This window comes from Erpetoichthys calabaricus, chromosome 10, assembly GCF_900747795.2.
Source record: "Erpetoichthys calabaricus chromosome 10, fErpCal1.3, whole genome shotgun sequence".
Classification (NCBI taxonomy): Eukaryota; Metazoa; Chordata; class Cladistia; order Polypteriformes; family Polypteridae; genus Erpetoichthys; species Erpetoichthys calabaricus.
This window is the reverse complement of record NC_041403.2, coordinates 118,876,908-118,897,466: the sequence shown is the minus strand read 5'-3', so window position 1 is coordinate 118,897,466 and position 20,559 is coordinate 118,876,908. Positions and strand designations below refer to the sequence as shown.

At 37.2% G+C, this 20,559-nt stretch overlaps 1 protein-coding gene across 2 annotated transcripts in view; it reads left to right on the top strand.

The window, feature by feature from the left end:
* Positions 1-4,502: 4,502 nt before the first annotated feature.
* The window catches only part of irf10 (interferon regulatory factor 10), a 48,913-nt gene continuing 32,856 nt past the window's right edge, over positions 4,503-20,559 (top strand). Inside the window, exons 1-3 of one of the 2 annotated variants that reach the window (XM_028811810.2) lie at positions 4,503-4,521; positions 16,229-16,402; positions 19,535-19,724. In XM_028811810.2, the coding sequence (XP_028667643.1) occupies positions 16,229-16,402; positions 19,535-19,724 (364 nt within the window). In that variant the 5' untranslated portion in view covers positions 4,503-4,521. Of the gene's footprint in view, positions 4,522-10,707; positions 10,805-16,228; positions 16,403-19,534; positions 19,725-20,559 lie in introns of those variants that run through there. The other variant, XM_028811811.2, reaches the window with a different exon arrangement.

The window sequence follows — 20,559 nt, the reverse complement described above, 5'->3', positions numbered from 1 at the left end:
CTGGAGAGGTGGAGAGATGCTCTAGAGAGGAGAGGAATGAAGGTCAGCAGGAACAAGACAGGATACATGTGAGTAAATGAGAAGGGAGGTCAATGGAATGGTGAGGATGCAATGAGTAGAGCTGGCGAAGGTGGATGCGTTTAAATACTTGGGATCAACAGTACAGAGTAATGGGGATTGTGGAAGAGAGATGAAAAAGAGAGTGCAGGTAGGGTAGAATGGGTGGAGAAGTGTGTCAGGAGTAATTTGTGACAGACGGGTATCAGCAAGAGTGAAAGGGAAGGTCTACAGGACAGTAGTGAGATCAGCTATGTTATATGGGTTGGAGACGGTGGCACTGACCAGAAAATAGGAGACAGAGCTGGAGTTGGCAGAGAGTTAAAGATGCTAAGATTTACACTGGGTGTGACGAGGATGGATAGGATTAGAAATGAGTACATTAGAGGGTCAGCTCAAGTTGGACGGTTGGGAGACAAAGTCAGAGAGGCGAGATTGCTTTGGTTTGGACATGTGCTGAGAAGAGATGCTGGGTATATTGGGAGATGGATGCTAAGGATAGAGCTGCCAGGGAAGAGGAAAAGAGGAAGGCCTAAGCGAAGGTTTATGGATGTGGTGAGAGAGGACATGCAGGTGATGGGTGCAACAGAACAAGATTTAGAGGACAGAAAGATATGGAAGAAGATATCCGCTATGGCAACCCCTAACGGGAGCAGCCAAAAGAAGAAGAAGAAGGAGGAAAGTTTGAAACAATAATATTATTTCAGTTATAATTCAATTATTATTCAGTAATTGATGCCATGTTTCTCTTCTTTTAAGAGGGATGAATTTGAAAATTTGACAATGCTTTCCACTTTTGAAATTTCAAAATTTTATATAATGAACTCTGTTGCAAATTTTCCATTGATTTTAGCACACTATTAGGATCAGCATTATATATTAAGGGTTCTCTACCACCCAACATAGGCTGTTACATGGGTTCAGAAAAATAAAAAGTTTGTCTAAGCTGACTGCATGGCAAATTTCCAGGACAATATTCTTTGAATAAGGTCGCCGTGGGAGACAGCAGATTAACTGCAAATACAACTTTGGCGAATTTCAGTAATATAATATAATAATATAATTCAGGATATCCCGAAGCTGTTCTATAGGGTTAAGGTCAGGAGATAATGTAGAACCTGCACACCTGCATTAATTTCTCAGCAGCTGTGTTTGGCCTTCTGTATTGTCTTTGCATTGTCCTTCTATAGGGTCAGATGTCTCGATGGTGTGAGTAGAAGGTGAAGCCTGTAGCCTGCCAAACGTTATCCCATCACTTATATAAGCACTCTTTCTGCTGGTACAGTGTGATGGAGTCTTAAACATGGTGCAATGGCAAGCAACACTTCCAAAAGACCATAAAGCATGCCAGGACCTTTACTGACATGCCCAGAAGAGATTCACCCCAAAATCAACCAATCCCCAACTGCTACTTGCCTTGCTGGTTTTGGCCTACACATACCCAAAAAGGGGATCTGGCTTTAAAAGTTAAAATATATTTTAAAATGTCTCATGATAGAGAAAAACCAACAAACTCTGGCTAATTGAAACAGACCCCAGAAAGAATCTTTATAAATTGAACATTTATTTAACAAGTAGAAAAACTGAGTAAAATCCCCAAAAGACCAAAAAAGAATTTGTCTAAAAGGCAATCTGAGGTTAACAAGTCCTGATATAATTTACTAAAGCAAGAAAAATCCATTAAACCAGCAAGAAAGAAATACACAAAAAGACTCCTGTAAATTCAATGATTCACTAGTGGACCATTTCCTCTGGCTGACCTAAATAGCAGCAGGAATGTCAGGGTGGCTATATTTTTCAGGGTTCAATGCACAGAACACATGGATGCCACTTTAAAGAAATGGTGCATAACTAACAAATAATAAACAAGACTCATTGACATCTCTCTATTATAAAAAAAAATCTTGCGACAAGACAAGACATTTTTCCTGCAACGAGATGTGATCTTTTGAAGAGAGACAGAGAGACACTTTCACATCCCGAGAGATGGTCAAGTCACGCCATACTTACAACCTTTGGAAGCAAGTCACGTGATACACATGCTGAGCAGGTTAGAGATAATGGAGGTAGGAAAATTCAAAAGTCTCAAAAAAATGAGAGTAAAGATTGGAAACAAATAGAAAATATTACTCGGTGAAATAATGGAACAGCAAAAAGAGATCGCATAGTGTTCGAGGACAAAAGGACAGGTGCTGTACAGGCTTTTAAACATTTGAAACGCCGCACAAAATGCAGATCATGCGGCATGGCAGCAGCTGATTGAGCAAAGAGGAGGTAAAAAAAAACTGTATTTGTTTCCCATTGTATCAGGGCCACCATAGTTTCGGAGGAGTGGCCACGTCTCCTTGGGGTGTGTTCAGCCCCCACTTCACAATGGCGTGTAGTGCTGGCGGGGGTGGGGGTGGGGGGGGTGTGTGTTTGGTTGGCAAGCAGAGGGCAAAGTGCCCTAGTAGTACAAAATATTAAAAAGTATCATTCAAACATAAAAAACAACAATAAAATAGAAAATAAATACAAGCTAGGGAAAAATAAATGTGGCTGTAACACAATAGCGGGCAGCAAATCAGCAATATGGGTGACAAATCTGAAACATAGTCTCGAATGGACTAATGTGATGTTTTCACCCTCATCCAGTGTGGTTATACAAGAGCAACTGAATCTTGAATGGTCATCTGTCCTGTCAGTCTCCACAAACCTTGACTGCAGTCTTAATCCTTAGTGTATGGCAATGTTGGCAAATGACATACCTCCCTGCGGCATGCCAAAGACCCTGCCCCTTGCTTACTGACACATTTCAAGGGAACACAGAAAATATCGAAGAAGTATTATTGCTGGGTCTCTCCTCTCCTCAGTGGAGGCATACCCACAGAGGACTAACCCCATCCCATGTACACTTCATCATTGACTTAAACTGCATGAGAGAAAAAGAAACAGATAGAAGGAATTGAGAGGAAGACTGTTAGAACAGTATGGTCAATGAAATGTCTCTCATCACAATTCTTTCTTACCTCCATTCTTTATTTTCCTCTCCCCTTTCAACAAATCTTTAGCTGTCTCTTAGTCTGTTATATGTTCTGGGTGTATTGTAGACGTTATGCAGCTCGCAAGTGATCAGTCTAGGTCATGTCCGGAGTAGGAACCAGCTGAAGGGGGCTAATTAAAGGCTAATTGGGGCTCAGAGGTACAAAGACGCCAGTCACTGCCAGAGGACTGTATAGTTCCCTAAATAGTAGAGGGAAGCCCAACATTGGAAATAGGTATAAGGCTTGGTGTAGAAGAATTCTGAGGAGGAGTTAATGGTCCCCTCTAGCTATTGTTCCAGGGAGCAAGAAAGAATGGCAAAGAAATAGAGAGACAAGAGAAATGGACTGGGACACTAAATCACAAATCAAAGGAAGTGCCCCTTGAACTAAGCTGAGTTAGAATGCTAGCTTTACTTTGTTTCATGTCTATTTCTTTGTTATTTTGTACTGTATTTTAACAATGATCATCTCTCCATTATTAGTTTTTTTTTTTCCTTTTAGTAAAATGTGATGTTTTGGCATACTTGAGTGATGCTAGAGGTTTATTTTAAATATATAAAGTATAATCTGCAAACACAAATGGAGAAATGAAAGTTGCACATTTCCATAGTCACCAAGTAAACAAAATCAACACATTTTTGAAAGAACAGTAGGTATGAAGAAAAATGAAATAGAGACTGCTAAAAAAGAAAGTGAGTCTGATTGCTGGTATTAGCAAGCAGGAAAATTAATTTATAACACTAAAAATAAAATAAAAAATAAAAAAGACATATTATCAATATCAATGTCATAAATATGTAATTTTTGGTAGTTATAATGTATTTAATTCATTCATTCATCCACCTTCCCATTCTCTAACCAGCTCTTTGACTTCAGGATCATGGGGTGCCAGTGTCTAATGTGGTAAGATGGGGCACAAGGCATGAAGCAACCCCAGACAGATCACCAGTCAAAACACACTCAGTTTTCCTTACTCTGCTTGGCTGCTATTGAAATTTAAAACACAGAGATAACATTTGATTAAATGTTACCTTAAAACATTGCTATTGCGCATTATGTTTAGGTAAAATCATTTATATTTAAAAACATAGGTTCTTAGTCACATTTGTTGTTCATTACTAAGGATTACAGTGTACTGCATGTTGTTTCGTTCCTGCACTAATTTAATCTTACATCACATTTTCATGGAGCATATTGATCAGAGTTAAGTGAAGGGGGAGGGGCCCTCTGACCTGAAGAAATGAAGGTGAACACGTGCTTGCAATAAAGTCTCAGTTCTCAGAATCGCCCCCATGATGATACTTCCTGTGGACTAACAGGAATTCCCCAGCCTCTATAAAGAAGCAAAACTTCTTTCCTACAGCTCACAAAAAGTGGACGTCTACAGCAGTAAGAAGTACTGAATCAAGAATCATCCATCATAATAAGGCGTGGACTTCTGGTAAGAAAAGAACATGAATCTGACAGCAGAGGGAGGACAAAAAAGAAACATACACAACCACACTATTTTTAAACAACAAGAAATTGGATGAATGTGTGTATTTTGAATGACAGGAGTTTCATTGACTCAGTTTACAATACAGAATTAACAAGGTGAAAGTGTAAATATCAAAAATGCTTACAATTTCTGCATTGATCTCTCAGGGTTATGTGAGCTTGATTTTTCTTGAAAGACAGTTTTTTTCAAAAGTGCTTGATTTCATTCACTGTAACATTTATTCTTCCATTTGTTGAAACGTTGACACCAATAAGTTCCTAAGTAAACATCTAGTTTTAATTTAAAATAGCTTCACACTTTGATAGGTATGACATGGTCTTTGCTAATTCTCTTGTTCTCCAAATTTCCCAGTGGAACTAATAAATGTTATCTAATCTAAAGTAATCGTAATATACAGATGACCTAGAGTGAACTCTAATTTCAAAATGAAGCTATGCTGCTTAAGAATCCACCTAAAAATCTGCATAAAAAACACCAGGGTGGTTCACCACGAAAAAGATCAATGAGATTTTGTTATCTTTTATAGAAAATAAAATTTCTGTTGTATAGTATTTTGGCTGACTGCAAAAGGTAACTATTTTACTGTATATATGATATTTTAATTTTGTATACACTGCATGATTTTTGACAGACTTACAATCAATTGGCAGCACTAAAATGGGCCTCACATTGGCTTAATATAGGGGAAAGTGTTTTACAATAATAGAAAAAGCTTTATTGGTTAAAGAAACTGAATCATGAGCTGATGTAGCTGAACACGTGCTGCAAGGGTTGGCATAATCTGTTGCCATATATGATACCATGGATAGGATGAGTATTTAGCGAAAATATACTGTAGTGTCATGGGGAACCAGTATATTCCTGTCCTGTGCTTCATTAAAAGGTCGCTGTCAGTGGTCAGCTTCACCACTTCGGCCCAACATGTCTTTTACCTCTAGATCCTTGATTTAAAACTTATTGAGATGTAGTGACCATTTATACCAATGTTTGCAATTAAGTTCAGTGTAAGGACTTGCAATTAAAGGGTTGCTGTTGGTTTTGTTACAAGTTATGGAAGTAATCACAGAAACTAACAGCAACTCTTTAATGGTAAGACACTGAAAATCTCTGGTCCTGAACTTAAGTGTAAAATTTAGGACAAATGGTGACCACATATCAGTATGTTTTAAATCAAAAATCTAAAGATGAAAGCCTGTTGGGGTGAAGTCAGATGATCTACTCCTACAGTTTGTGTAGAAAAAGTCATGGCCATTTTGGCAGAAGAGTTTTCTTTATTCTTGTATTCATTGTTACTTTTATTTCTCTCTTTAGTCATCCCTCTCTTTTCTTTTGCTATTTAACCTAAACTTCAAATGAAATTTGCTTTCCAATCATTAACTGGATCAAGTGGGCTCACATACAGGAGACTAGATTCAAACCCTGGCATATTCACTGCCTGCATACTTTCTATATGTCTGCATATTTATTCCTCTAGATTTTCTGCAGCATCTTAAAGATGTGCATGTTATGCTGGCTGACAATTCTAAACTGGCCCTGTATGAGGGAGTATGGAAGTGTGTAGCAGTGTGCCCTGTAATGGACTGGTACCTCATATAGGGTTGTTACCTGCTGGGATAGGCTTTATCCTCATCCAATGAACATTTTTGAATACTCAGGATTGAAGGAAGAATGGATGAATATTCTGAGTTATAGAATCCAGTTATAAAGTACAACATCACAAGTTTTAAAGGTCCATAAAAATATATTTGACTAATTACAAAACTCAGAAAAGGGCAGTCAGTGTGGCATAATGGTTTAGGCTTTGGACTTCAAACCCTGAGGTTGTGGGTTCAACTCCTGCTACTCATGTTGTGTGATCACGAGTAAGTCCCTTCATGTGCTGTTGCTCCAGTTGAAACAAGAAAAGAAATGTAAGCAATTGCATCTTCAGTGTGGTAAGCTGCTTTGGGTAAAGGCTAACCAAATAGGGTTACAATTTTATTGTAGCATACTGTGAAGAAACGCAAATGCATTGTCACTGTATACTTTGAGGCACTGTTGACAGCAATAATCAAACTAAAGTCTAATGTTATACAATGTGGGAATTGTTTCACAAACTTAGAGGATTCCTCATTTTCTGAAATGTGGCTTGTTTGTATTGAATTAAATATTAGTGGAAAAGTGAATGCAGGTTATGTGGAAGATGCTTAAGAGTTTCCAGTCAGCCTAGCTACAACTTATGAAAAGTTGATAATGAAGTAGTAGTGCTACATTGTTTTGGTAGTCGTGCATTTCAAAACTATACAGCCCCTATGGAACTACACTTCAGTTATAAATGTTAAGTTAAAAAAATGGTAGGACATCGATTCATTAATTTAACTAACCCTTAAACTTACTGTCACCATTACCTTTTTGTCTTGATGATACCTATTTTTAGTCTTACCTTATCAAATAATCCTATCTGGAAATGTAGATTTGTCTCATTTCATTTCAAATGATTAATAAAATCATTTCACATCATATCGCATTTCAATATGTCTCTTATGACAATGTATACATTCTACTGATTTCAGTTTTAGAAGCACCTCATCTTATAAACCTTTCTGTTCATCATTAAAACATCATATCAGAAGTAGTATAAACCTATGATGAAGAAGCATCTGTGAGATTTTACTAGACTACTTTTTAATTTCAAATTTACCATGAGCTAATGGAATTGTTCTTAATGACACTGATTTGATTGCCCATTCTGTTTTCACTGTCTTCAAATTAATATTCAGTACTAAAATTGTTTCTGTGTTTATCAACCACAAAACATCAGTCTGCTATGTTGCTCATATTTTACATTATGAATACCATTTCTGTTTGGTTTTGGGAGGTTCTCTGAGTAGAACCGATGATTCTTTAAATCAAAATGAGCCAGGTGAGGTGTTCTGGGCTGGTAGATAGGTTGTCTTGTCCCCTGTGGTCTCTCCTGGGACTGTGTAAGACATAGCCCACCGAGAGAAGGCCCAGGACATGAAGGCATGCTGGAGGGATAGTATGTCTCAGACTTCCTAGAAGCCCTCTTGGTATTACCAAGGAAGTGCTGGAAGATGTTTCCAAGAATAGGGAGGCCTTGTCACCATGGCCCGCTACAGGAAATGCAGAATAAAAATGAACAAATGAATACATGAATTTCTATTTAGTTTAATAATTAGCACAATTTTATTTGCATTCTGTCAAGAGTCAAGTTCATTTAATTTCTGCTATAAACAGATGCTTACAAATGCATATAAATTGTGATGAAGAAGTGTATATGTCTTTTTATGATAACACTTACTTATAAGACACATAAACAGTAGAAGTTATAATCACTACAAATAGAGAGACTGAGAGATGGAAGAAAGGCACTATATGACTTCTAGGACCTCTAAAAAGCTCTGTGACAATTGAATGATAAAATGTGCATCCTGGCATATTTAAAAAGTGAACTGGCATCAGCCGAAATGTGAGTTTGAGCTTTTTTTTACTTTATAATTTACAACCCCACATTTATTACCATCATAAAGTAATATAGACAGAAAGGTTTGGCTACTTGAGTTTTTTCAGATACTCCAGTTTTTCTTTCCACACCCCAAACAGGTTAATTGGCAAACCTAAATTGAGCTGAAATGAGTGAGTGTGGGTCCGTGTGTGTTACGATGCACTGTGACAGATTGACAACTCTATCTGGGCTTGTTCTTACTTTAAGCAAATGCTGTAGGGCTAAGATCTAGCCTTTGTTGTCCTGAATTGGATTAAACACGATCAATTATGAATGGATGGACAGATTTCACATCTCACTAGGTATGTGTGATTTAAAAGAGTGTCAATTGTATACAGTATTTAAAATTCATTAGAAGATACCATAAATAGCAGCTCGCAGAGGCTCTAAACTTTCATTTGGCTTGCTGAAATCATTAAACTTTAGAAGCAATAAATTAGGAGACAAAGATCTCTCACAGACAGAAATGATCAGATTTCTTTCAGTTTTTAGCAGTTAAAGGTGATGCAAATTCAGTATTCCATAAAAAAATATACACTTTTACATTGGTACATCAGACTTGATCCTAATGGTCATGTATGGATGTTGATTTTCACATTATCCCTTTGCCTAATCAATGGTTACATATTTCTTTTAGCTAAATATCTTGTTCAATTTGATGGCCAGTTTATCATTCTATACTCAGATATGCTTTGCAGGATACCATGTATTTTTGGTTATGGATTTCCTGTTAGTTAGTGTACACTATTAACAAATCAGAGCTTCTTCAAAAATAATTTTATTACTCATAATTTAATTTTAGTTATAAGCACTAATAATAGATTTGATCCCCTTTTTAACGGCTGTTTTTTTTTTTGGTAATTCAAAAAGAATGACAATTTAATTTCAAGAAGAGAATCTACTTCAGTTTTATTTGCAATTGTGCACTGATTATATAGGAATTACCTTAAAATTAAATTTAAAGAAACGTGAGAGCTAAGTATTAGTAAACAAGACAAGGAAAATTAAACTGATTATGCACATTGAATGACAAAGCAGGAATTCCTTAGAAAAGTAAAACAAACAATTAATTAGCATAATAGTATTTTTCACTGTTTTACTTACTAGTTACTAGTCTTATTTGTGTATTTGAAAAGCTTCTGTAAAAAGCCAAATTCCCCCCTGGAGAGGAATTTCTATCTATCTATCTATCTATCTATCTATCTATCTATCTATCTATCTATCTATCTATCTATCTATCTATCTATCTATCTATCTATCTATCTATCTATCTATCTATCTATCTATCTATCTATCTATCTATCTATCTATAATACAACAGGAATAGGGAAACAGAGTGTTCAATTAACTTAAAATGTGTTTATTGGAAAATATCCAGAGATGTTTAAAAGTGTACTCTTTATCCATCCATTTGCCATCCCGCTGAATCCAAACACAGGGTCACGGGGGTCTGCTGGAGCCAATCACAGCCAACACAGGGCACAAGGCAGGAACCAATCCACCCCACCGCAGTGCACTCTTTATAATATAATAAATTGGAACACAAGCCTAGTTTTTTTGTCATTTAGTGGCAGCAACCTTCTTTTCTGTTAGTATTGTCTTCTGAATCCTTTGCAATGTTCACACATGATTATTCTTAGAAAAAGAGAAACATTTCTTGCTGTTGTACATATAGGGTTTTCCCCGAAATTTTTAAAAATTTAATTTCCACTTGAAACTTGTGAATCATGTAAAGTTACAAATACACCTCAGATTAGAAGTTCTGATATGACTTCACTCAATGGCACATAACACAATTTCCCAGTGGCTCTTTTATGTGGATATGAACAGCTTTTTGTGAAATCATTGCAGGTGTTACTTTTACTAGATTAGCATCTCAGAGATAATTTTTTATGACTATATGCCCAAATATTTTATGACTATATATGCCCAGCTTAAACACTCACCTTTTTCCATTCTTGTAATTTAAAAAAGTGCTTTTGATTAATTGGTACCCCAATTAAAATATTCAGATTTTTTTAAACATTGAGAAAAAAACCCAGTGCCACGTTTTGTTATAATCAATAACTATCTAGTTTAATAATGGAAATGATTCTTATGTTGAAGTCAAATGTAAAAATGCTCCAGATAATATTGTGCTAAGTAAATACTTTATCTGAGGCAGAGAACAGCAGATTGAGTGGATTTGTGTTAGGTTTTAACTAAAGAACTAAGTAAATGCATACGTATTATAGAAGCATTTTAACCTTACTGTGTCACAAAAAACTCAAACGAACAAAATGATAACATAAGAACCACCACCAAATAAAGGAACAAGTAAAATACACTTAGGTTCCCAATGAAACCCAGCTGTCTTTGCATCTCACCACGCAGCATGTTGTTAGGCAAAACACACCAACAAAGAAATGAAATTTCCAGGTGATGCCAATAATATATTTTCAGTTTAAGGAGATTTTGTTGTACTCAGGCCTTTTACTTTAATGATAAGACTGAGTTTACTGATGCTACTAAACTGTATTTGCAGCCTTTATTTTGGAATTGAAATTTATTTTTAGAATTTTACTTTAGTGCTCTGGCTTAAGAGTTATGATTTAACAAGCTTAGCTTGAAGAGGAGGAAAAGGCAGGACCAAAGTTCAATTGCCATTCACATCCCTGGTCAAGTTGCTCTGACAGTTCTTGCATAGACAAATTTCTGTCAATCCAACTCTGACTGTCAAAAGTAAGCATTACTATATTATATTCAGTTAGACTACCTAAACTGATACAGTATTTATCTATTCACTCTTTTCATGATACAACATAATATTATGACACCTGCTTAATTGAATTCAGGATTGTGTCTATCCCAGCAGCAGTACATATGAGATAGGAAAGAGTGTTGGACAGAATAGTAGTCTATTCCAAGAATTTCACACATACACATCCACACTTACACGGATTAAACTTTGAACTATCAATTAACCTAACATTGTGTTTGGAATTTACAAGGAAAACCAGAGAAACAATAAGTCTGGTGCAAATACTCACTGGCAAAGGTTGACAAAGAAAGAGAGAGAAGGAGGTGAGAAAGGAGTGCTTTCATACAATGATAGGCAAATGGGAAACCCCTTTGTGAAGAAGGTTTAATAACTTGTAAAGGTGGGTCCAAGTAGGCAGCAGGGGTTTTGTTTATGGCTTACTCTTTTGTACTCATTCTTAGATGTTTAAAATAGTACCAACAAATTCCACATTGTTACAAAGAAGTGTTTATTTTTATTCTTGGGTGAAGTGATCCCATGAGGATGCTTTATATTTAAAGTGGTTAAAAGTAAAACCAATCCATATGTTGTTGAACCAAGGACTGTGGAGGCCGGAATCACAAGACTGAGTGCCAATAAAAGAAAATGTAAAGCACATGTATCAATATGTAATGCAAAGTTTCAAAAAACTGTGAAACTAACACTAAAAAGGCAACTAACTACAAAGCTATATATGAGGTGTAATTAAACTAAAATATTTTTCCTCAGAAACATTAAGCACAAAACTGTGCCAATGCCATTAATTGCTGTACATGCAAAAGACAAAAAATTGGTATGCAAAGGTCTATACCTGGCCTATTCAAATAGCAGCCAGTGGGCCACTTGCGGCCCAGAAGCAACCTCCGCATGGCCCAGCCTGTGGTCCCGCCAGAAACACAGAGAATAACACATTTTGTGAGCCTTCAGAAATTCCTACATAAATTCTTACAGGAGTACAGGCCACGAATGCAACACTCTGTGCAGCCTAACACCATTCAAACCACAATGCAGGGTGTCATGTGTCTATAAGTGGTGGTAGTAGTCTATGATACAGTGATTTTTTTTTTTTTTTTTTTTTGTGATTGAAAATGTTGTACCTGTACCTCGGCAGCAACAACTGGTCGTGGAATCAACTACATATTACATGATTCTATAATCAATTGTGTGCTGAGTCTTAGTTTATTCCAGTTTCACCAAGTGAGTGTGAATGTGGGCTTTTGCCAATTAATCTAATTGTTACTCCAATGAGAGACTTGTTACTGACAAGCATTGCCTCTGCACTTCTCTTCATATGATTGGTTGGCCATCCATTCACACGCTTTGATCCTAAGGATTCATGGCTTTTACTGGGATGAATATCAGCCATTGATACTCAAAGCAAAGGATGAATTAGAAAGACTGCAATTGATAAAAACATGCAAAAAATTTGGACTGTTCTTTAAAACTCAATCAAATTAAGCACAGATTGCTTTGTGGGACAATATAACAACCTTTTGTGAATGTAGAGCTCGTTATTAACCTGCTGTTGATATTCTTCGAGTGGCACGTCTCTTTCTTAACTAAATTTTCTCACAAGTTCACCTTTTAAACAATCAATGCACTGTAACATTTCAGTGGCACACTACCAAACTTATACTACCATTGTTATCTGTTACTCTTATTTTATATTAACTTATATGTTGCTTATTTTTAGTCTCATCATTTTTTTGTAGTCCATATTTTAATAAATTTCTATGTATACAGATACTTTGGACAAAATATGTCTATTAAGACTAATAGCCTTGGAGAGCTTTCTCCTTAATAATTTCACTACATTTTGGCAACATCTATATTATTTCCTAGAAAATTAGCTTGACATACACAAATCCTAGCTCTGTTCTTGTGAGATTTCAATATTTAAGTCTGACTTTCAGTGTGAACTAGTCTACCTACCATATCTGAGAGTAAAATTATTTTTGAGATAAAAAAAAAATACTTTCAAGCAATAGCCCTGAATGTTTTACAATTGCTTTGAAAGTCATTTACATCATTATATGCTGTGATATGTGGCCGGCCAATACCCCCAGGCCGCCAGGTGGAGCCCTCTCTGCAGCATGGAGGTGCCCCGAATGCCAGCAGGGAATCCTGGACAATGCAGTTTTTATCCCCAACCCTGCTGGATGTCATGGGGGCCACTAGGGGACGCTGTAGGGAGGAACAAGGATTATTTGCCCTACGCCCTGGAAGTACATCCAAGTCACATGGGACAGGAGGAATGATGTGCTTCTGGGGTGAAAAAAAATTTTTTATCTGACCAGGAAGTGTTCCTAGTCACGTGGACAGAGGGCGAAACACTTCCAGGTCAAGGACTATAAAAAGGACTGTGAGAGACCAGAGCGTTGAGCTGAGCTGGGTGGAAGGGTGGCAACACGTCTGGGAGTGGAGGATTGTATTGATTGTTTATTGTATTGATTATTGATTTATTATATGAGTATTGTGGAGTATAGGTGCTTTGTGCACTTTATTAGTGTCCAAATAAATAATTATTGGACTTTCACCTGGTGTCTGAAGAGTGGTCTGAGGGTTCAAGTGGTCGAGAGGACCGCAATCTGTCACAATGTATTTTCTAAAATAATGGAATGCCCCTCATGGTGTGACACAATGCCTAGCACTGCTGCCTCATGGCTCCTGGAATGTACACCTGCTGTACCACTGTGTTTGTGTGGATTTTTTAGACCCTCCTGTTTCTCCTACTATCCCAAACACCTTTGTGCTGAGTTAAATGATGACACAGAATTGAGCACAACTCCATATGAGTGTATGTGAGGATGCCTTTAGCATTATTATTATAAATTATTAGCATTATCTCACAATTGTATTAAAAGCGTTTTCCATCGTGTCTGCATTATTCAACCTTGACCACTCCCCTCCACACCACTCACCCAATCATTACTCCCACTGCGCACATCCTCTCTCTGTACCACCCCGTGACACTCTCAGTGCTAAATCTCCCTTCAACGCTGTTGGTTATAATGGCAAGGCAGAAAAGCAAATTATGTATTCAAGAATATCAAATTTTAGATTGTAATAGAAAAACAGCAGCAAGAGCTGATAATGAATGTCGAAAAAAGAAAATGGACAAAAAAGAGCTGTATATAATAAAAATCAAGAACAAAGAGAATTGTCCAATAATCAAGAAAGAGAAAAAAATCCCGAACAATATGTGAACAGAAATGCAAAAATTCAACGTTTATAGAATGCAAGTTAGAGTATAAAGTAATTCATAATATTGTTTTTGTTGAGGCGTTAATTTAATTTTGTATTTACTTTTTTATTATGGTTTACTTTTACTTTTTACTATGTTTTATTTTTCTACTATGTTTTATTATGCATTGGTATTTAAAATAGACAGTTGTAGTGAAATACTCAAATAAACTGATTTTCTGTCTATAATAATTAAGGACCAAAACGTCTTCCTCCCAGTCTCCGCATTCTCTTCTATATACCAACTGTTTAAATACAACTGCTTTCTCAAACGGTGAGGCGCCCCAACTCCCTTCGAGCGGCTCAGCTGCAAGATAGCAGCCACTCCTAGTTATTAATTACTAGAGGACCCTAGTAATTAAATACTATTATTATTAATAGTTATTAGCATTATTCCTTTCAGTGCTGGTACCTGCTTTGCACCCAAAGCTGCTTGTGCAGATTCTTGTTTGCTGTAATCAGAGAAAAATGAGTCTGGATCACAGACTGATTCATAACATATCATTATGACATGACGGCAGAGCACCACAGTGGGTGGTGTCATTCGGTTCCCAAATAGAGCATAAACTGTGTGGTGTTTACATGATTTTTGTAAACCTCTGCTAGAAGAATTGCTGAATCTATGTCATTAGGTCAATTTAATTGTTCACTAAGATGAACTCAAAGATACCCATGCATTTTGTAGCTTGCTACAAAACAGATAGATAGATAGATAGATAGATAGATAGATAGATAGATAGATAGATAGATAGATAGATAGATAGTTGCAACGATTCTTGATTTTTCAATTGTTCTGTTGTCTCGTGCATTCATCTTTTGAATGAACTGTTCATATATACAGTACTGTATCAAGAAAACGTCATGTAAAATGTACCAGTTTATCATTTACTTCTCTAGAATAAAATCTTTAATGACAGTCATCTTCTTTGTCAGAAAATAAGAGTGCATTCTAAATCTAACTCATAGATTGCTGTCTTCTGTCTTGCATCTAATTCTACCAGACAAGCTACCCAAAGCCCTAAAATGTATTAAATGGATCCAAATCAATGGATGGGTGGATGGATAAATATTCAAGGTTTCAACCAAGGAGACAAGTGGCTTAACAGTTAAGTTCAGAAACCTTTCACTGTTATAAGTCTGGAGCCTTGGGATGACACTTTGTTAGTCCCGTGCTCTCATTATGACACTAGGAACCCTACATGATAGCTCGTACGACACATGAAAATGTGTCAAATTGCCTGACAGCCCCCACATCGCTATAATGAATTATCATGTCACCAGACAGTAAGTCATCTTCTTAAAATACACAAATCTCCACCCATGTCCTATTCAGGTTGTAATAAGGTATCATTTCTGTATGTGCCTAACTAGTGGGAGCTGTTTCCTACCAGGCTTCTCATTTTACGCATATGCAATAAGTTTAACTAAACCTTTAATCGTAGCAGAGTACCTACCCTGTGTTCAGTGCTCCATACCAGCCCTGAGCCACGCGGGCCGCACTCAACGCATCAAATCCAGGAACTAACTTGCAGTTTCACTTTCATAAGGTCCCAAGCAAACGTCACATTTCAGCCATCCATTTGCGAGCCGAGAGCGCGACGCTTGGATCTTTTTTTTTTTAATAGTTTTTTTTTTTTTTAACGCGACTGTTGTTCTTTTGACACTTTATCATTTCTAAAGCGGGATGGAGGAACCGAACGAGCGAGTCTAATAGTTACTTCGAGATCGAGAGGCGGGAGTAGTACAAGGCGACGGTGGCGGCTTTCATATCGGAGTCTGAGAAACTGAAAGCGTGTTCCAGGTTACTTTCGAATTCAATCGTTCAGTTCGCACTGCAGAAGACCCTGCAAAGAGTGGGCGCTTCTCGAGGCCGTGTTCAGCGATGAAGGTAGCGAGTCATAACGCGGTTTGCTGCTTGGCACGCTCCAGGTGTCCGAACCCAGCAGAGTGGCACGTCTGAAGGGCACAGACGGCTTGACAGTTTATGCGATTTCCCCAGGCACTTATTTTGTATCGCATTAACTTCAGTTTCACTGGACATTAAAGAGTTCTGGACGTTGGTTTCTTGATTTGTTTAACTAACTTTACCCTAATTGTTTCCACTTTTTTTGCAAATTTTTGAGATGGAAGACAACAGCAAGAATATGAGACTGCGAGAGTGGCTCATTGCACAGATAGAAAGCGGAAAGTACGCAGGATTAAGCTGGGAAAACCACGAAAAAACCATGTTTAGGATTCCATGGAAACACGCTGCCAAACAAGACTACAACCAAAACGAAGACGCTGCGCTTTTTAAGGTAAAATCTCTCTTATACTCGCAGTTTGTAACTGTTGCCAAAGCACCGCGCTTATGGCGCCCCCACTCGGAGAGCAGGTCACCCGGAGTCGGCATTTTCAGATGTCTGCCGAAGTTTCGTGCTCCGATTAAAAAAATAAGAATTGAGGATGATTATGTGTGCGTGTAAGTGAGTAAAAACATGCATACGTTTCATGGTATCCATGTACACTCGGGTAGGTATTAGGCTGAACCCCATGTACAGCGCCTGCGGATGATTAGAGACTGGCCACGTGGTTTTAGCAGCTCTAGTGCGGAAGAGAATTAAGATTTACAGAATGTGTTCATTCATTATTTGAACCCGGCCAGGTCAATACTGTACTCAAAGTAAGAACTAACTATCGTAAATATTTATGACTCACTTTGAGTACGGGAATGAGGCTGTATAAATGTATTATTATTATTAATAACATAACTCGCTCAGAGTAAGATTTAGGTATCAGCAATTTTAATTTACAATTAGGTTGTACTACAGAAGGTAAGGCTTATAATAAGCAACCCGCAAGAGTCGGCATAGTGGCGTTAGAAGATGTATTCTATTGCGTAGGATAAGATCGCTGTATCAGGGCTTCTACACAAAGTATTTTGCTGGTACCGTAAAGAGTCATTTTTAATGAGGTTGATTTTTCTACACAGTGTTTTTAAGTTTCACATGCTACATCTATTATTTTAACTCAGGGATTTTAAAAGAAAAATAGGAACTCTGGCATATATACTGTAGGCGTATTGAGTTTTATCCCCAAAACAATTAGATTAGTTCAGACCCCTTTAATGCTATTGGCTTATTTTGGGTAGTTGTGACACACAGGCCCAGAGATTTATGAATATATTGCATTCTTCTCGTGACCGTGTGTATAGGTGTGTGTGAGCCTAACCCATAAAAGGTTAATGCCCCAGTTTAGGGTGGTTCACTTCTTGCATCCAGTGTCGTCTTAACTTAGGAGCACAGTGGGCACTGGCCGGGGTCCCCTGGAGCATAGGGACCCACAATGTTTCTGATGCTATGTATATTTCTGTTTTGCTATCAAAACTTGGGCCCTAGTGCACTACTTTGCCCGGGCGCCTATGATGCTGTTAAGATGGCCCGGCTTGCAACCAGCGCTTGCAGAATAGGCGCTAACCCAGCTTCTTGAACCTCACAAAGAAAAGGGGTATTTGTGGAATGCAAGCAGAACACTTGCGCAGTGTTGAATGCCTCTGCCTCACAATTTTAGGGCTGTGAGTTTGAATTGTATTATGACTTGTACACCACACTCCCTGGCTGGTTTGAGTCCTTGTTTGTTCATGTTCTTCTCATTTTTTTTTGAGGGTGCTTTGTTGTACTCTGTTTACCTCTTATATGCCAAGGTTTGCATATTTGAGGGATTGGCAATTTTAAGTTTTACATGTATGAGTAAGTACTGGTGTGTGACTTTTTTTCAGAGTTTGATCCTGCCTTGTGCCAAATGCTGTAAACAGGCCCTGGCAACCAATAATCCTGTAATGAAAGAGATGAGTATAGGATATGGCTGGATTGGTGTTTTCTTGAAAAACAAGCTTATTATGTCTTCTGTTCATGTCCACATTCACTGCATGTAAAATAATCCATCCATTTTATACTAATCCTGCTCATATTTGTAGATAGGCCAGAGTTCATTGCAAAGCACAGACTTGGGCTCACTCATTTTGGGTCAGTTTAGAGTCACTACTCCACAAAACACAAATGTCTTTGGACTACAGCAAGAAAATCAGAGTGCCTGGAGAAAAATGCATGCAAGAAATGGGGATGTGCAAACGTGCCCCAAACAGGGCTCAGGCCAGGATTTGGACCTGCTCACCTTGAGTTGTTAGGTGGAAGCATTAAACACTCCGACACCCTCTTTGAAACCAGAGAACCCATTCTAATGAATACTTATTGGAAAGATAAACATATCTAGTAGGTTTTCTGTCTTCTGTATATATTCTGAAGTGAGAGTAACTGATGAATTAAAAGAGCACAAATGTTCTTCATAGTTTCAGTGCAGTATCTCATGCCTTTCAAAGAACACATAAACATATGGAAGCATACACACAATGGTTAGTGGCAGACTAACAGCTATCCCAGCAGTGTGTGTATGTTTGATTTGTGAGCAGTTTAACTAAACACACACAGCATATAGTTTTTAATTGGATCAAATTAACAATTTATGCCATTTCAAGTGCTTTTATTTTATAGTAGCCATACATTTCCTTTTCCATAGGTATATACAGTACATGCCACCTAAGCACAGCAGGCAGATCAAAACCTTTAGAACAACATACTGTCAATGTTTAGTGTACTATAAATCCTATTCCTTGCTTATCTCACCTCTTTATGTCTACAGGTGGACTAGTGCTACTTACTGCATATTATAGTCATTTTATATGAGAATGGTGTTGAAGTAAATCAGCTTATGGGTTCATCAAGTCTTTTTTTCAATTATGTTTTGTTTTCACGTGCATCCGTCTTTTGTATGAACTATTCTTGATATATCAAGCAATTGTTAATAAAAACATAACCTGTTCATCACTGTCTTCTTTGGCATAAAATCAGTCATGACAGTCATCTTTTTTGTCAGAAAAGAAGTAAATGAGAGGTGTTGCAACATATCTTTCTCACTGCTCCTTGAACCTGGCATCACTGAGGCCTGGTGGTTAAGCTGCTTAATTTTATTCCATCAAATTGCTTGTCTCTGAAGTCTGCACTACTGTATTACCCTGAGAAAGTGCCTTAACTTGCTTCTGGTCTAAAATCAAAAGAAAATATTCAATAGAGAACTGTGGTGGAGTACTTGCGTAATGCCTTGGGATGGTGCCTACTGTAGAAAAGCACTATTTAAACCTAAACAGCTGTATGTGTTTTATGCTGCTTTTCTTGTGGATTGAAATTAATATGTGAATTAATATGTGGTCTATTAATACGTGATAAAAGTCTAAGTACTTACTGTATAACTATATTGCTAATTACTGTAAATTATCTATACTAGACTACAGTATAGGCAATTGCATAGACTGTTTTCATTCAAAACCAATGAATATAAAATTTTTATGCCTTGCTCTTAACAAATTGATTAAAGTACATCTTATCATGTGACAGGCCTGGGCTGTATACAAAGGCAAGTTTCGAGAAGGGAAAGACAAAGCAGACCCTTCAGCCTGGAAGACAAGGTTGAGATGCGCTCTGAACAAAAGTACTGACTTCCAGGAAGTACCTGATCGAAGTCAGCTGGATATCTCAGAACCCTACAAAGTGTATGAGATTCTGCAAGAGGGTGGAAAAAAGACAGGTATGACTGACAAAAAAGTTAATTGTAGGGACAAACTTTGAAAACCATGAATGACTTTGCTACTTGTTTAAGTGCACCCCTTACAAGTCAAGTAGCTTTTGAAAGCTTTTTTTCAAGGGTAGTTGCACTATTGCAGGTTTTTATTTGTTGATACTGTAAGTAAGCACATCCTGAGTGACTCTACTAAGTCCCGAATTATGTGGACTACAGCATGTGTCAAATATGAATAAACAAAAAGAAATCTAACACATTTTGTAAACACACAGAAATATACTGAAGTGACTTCGCTCTCATCACTTCTGGAGATGTTTAGCTGCTTGGGATTGCTGGTTTGCTGTATATCAATACCTATTCAGAGAAATATGTGTTAGATTTTGAATTTAAAACACGGTTTTATAAGAATGTTTTAATATTACTGCTGCCCTCAAAGGAATATTTTAGTATTGTATATAACTCTTTGCCAAAAAGAATAGTTTGTGTATGCAGTCATCAGAATCTGTGTTAAAATGCTTACCTTTTGATTGGCTAATTTTATTAGAGTAGCTGTTTTTAGATCATAAGTCATCTGTAGTAAACTGAGGAATATTAAGATAAAAAAATCTGATGAGTATGTAAGTAAACATTTACAATAACTTAAATACTGTAAATGAAAATCCTCTACAGGGTTGGTTCCTACCTTGCACCCATTTTTGCTGGGAATTGTTCTGATCTTCTGCAGTGCAGAACTGGCTTAAGGGTGCTTTAGGATGTTATGCTGTATGCATAATTTTGGTAGCTATGAAAACAGAAATGTGCATTTTCAAAACCGATTCTACACTTATAGCTCTTATTTACT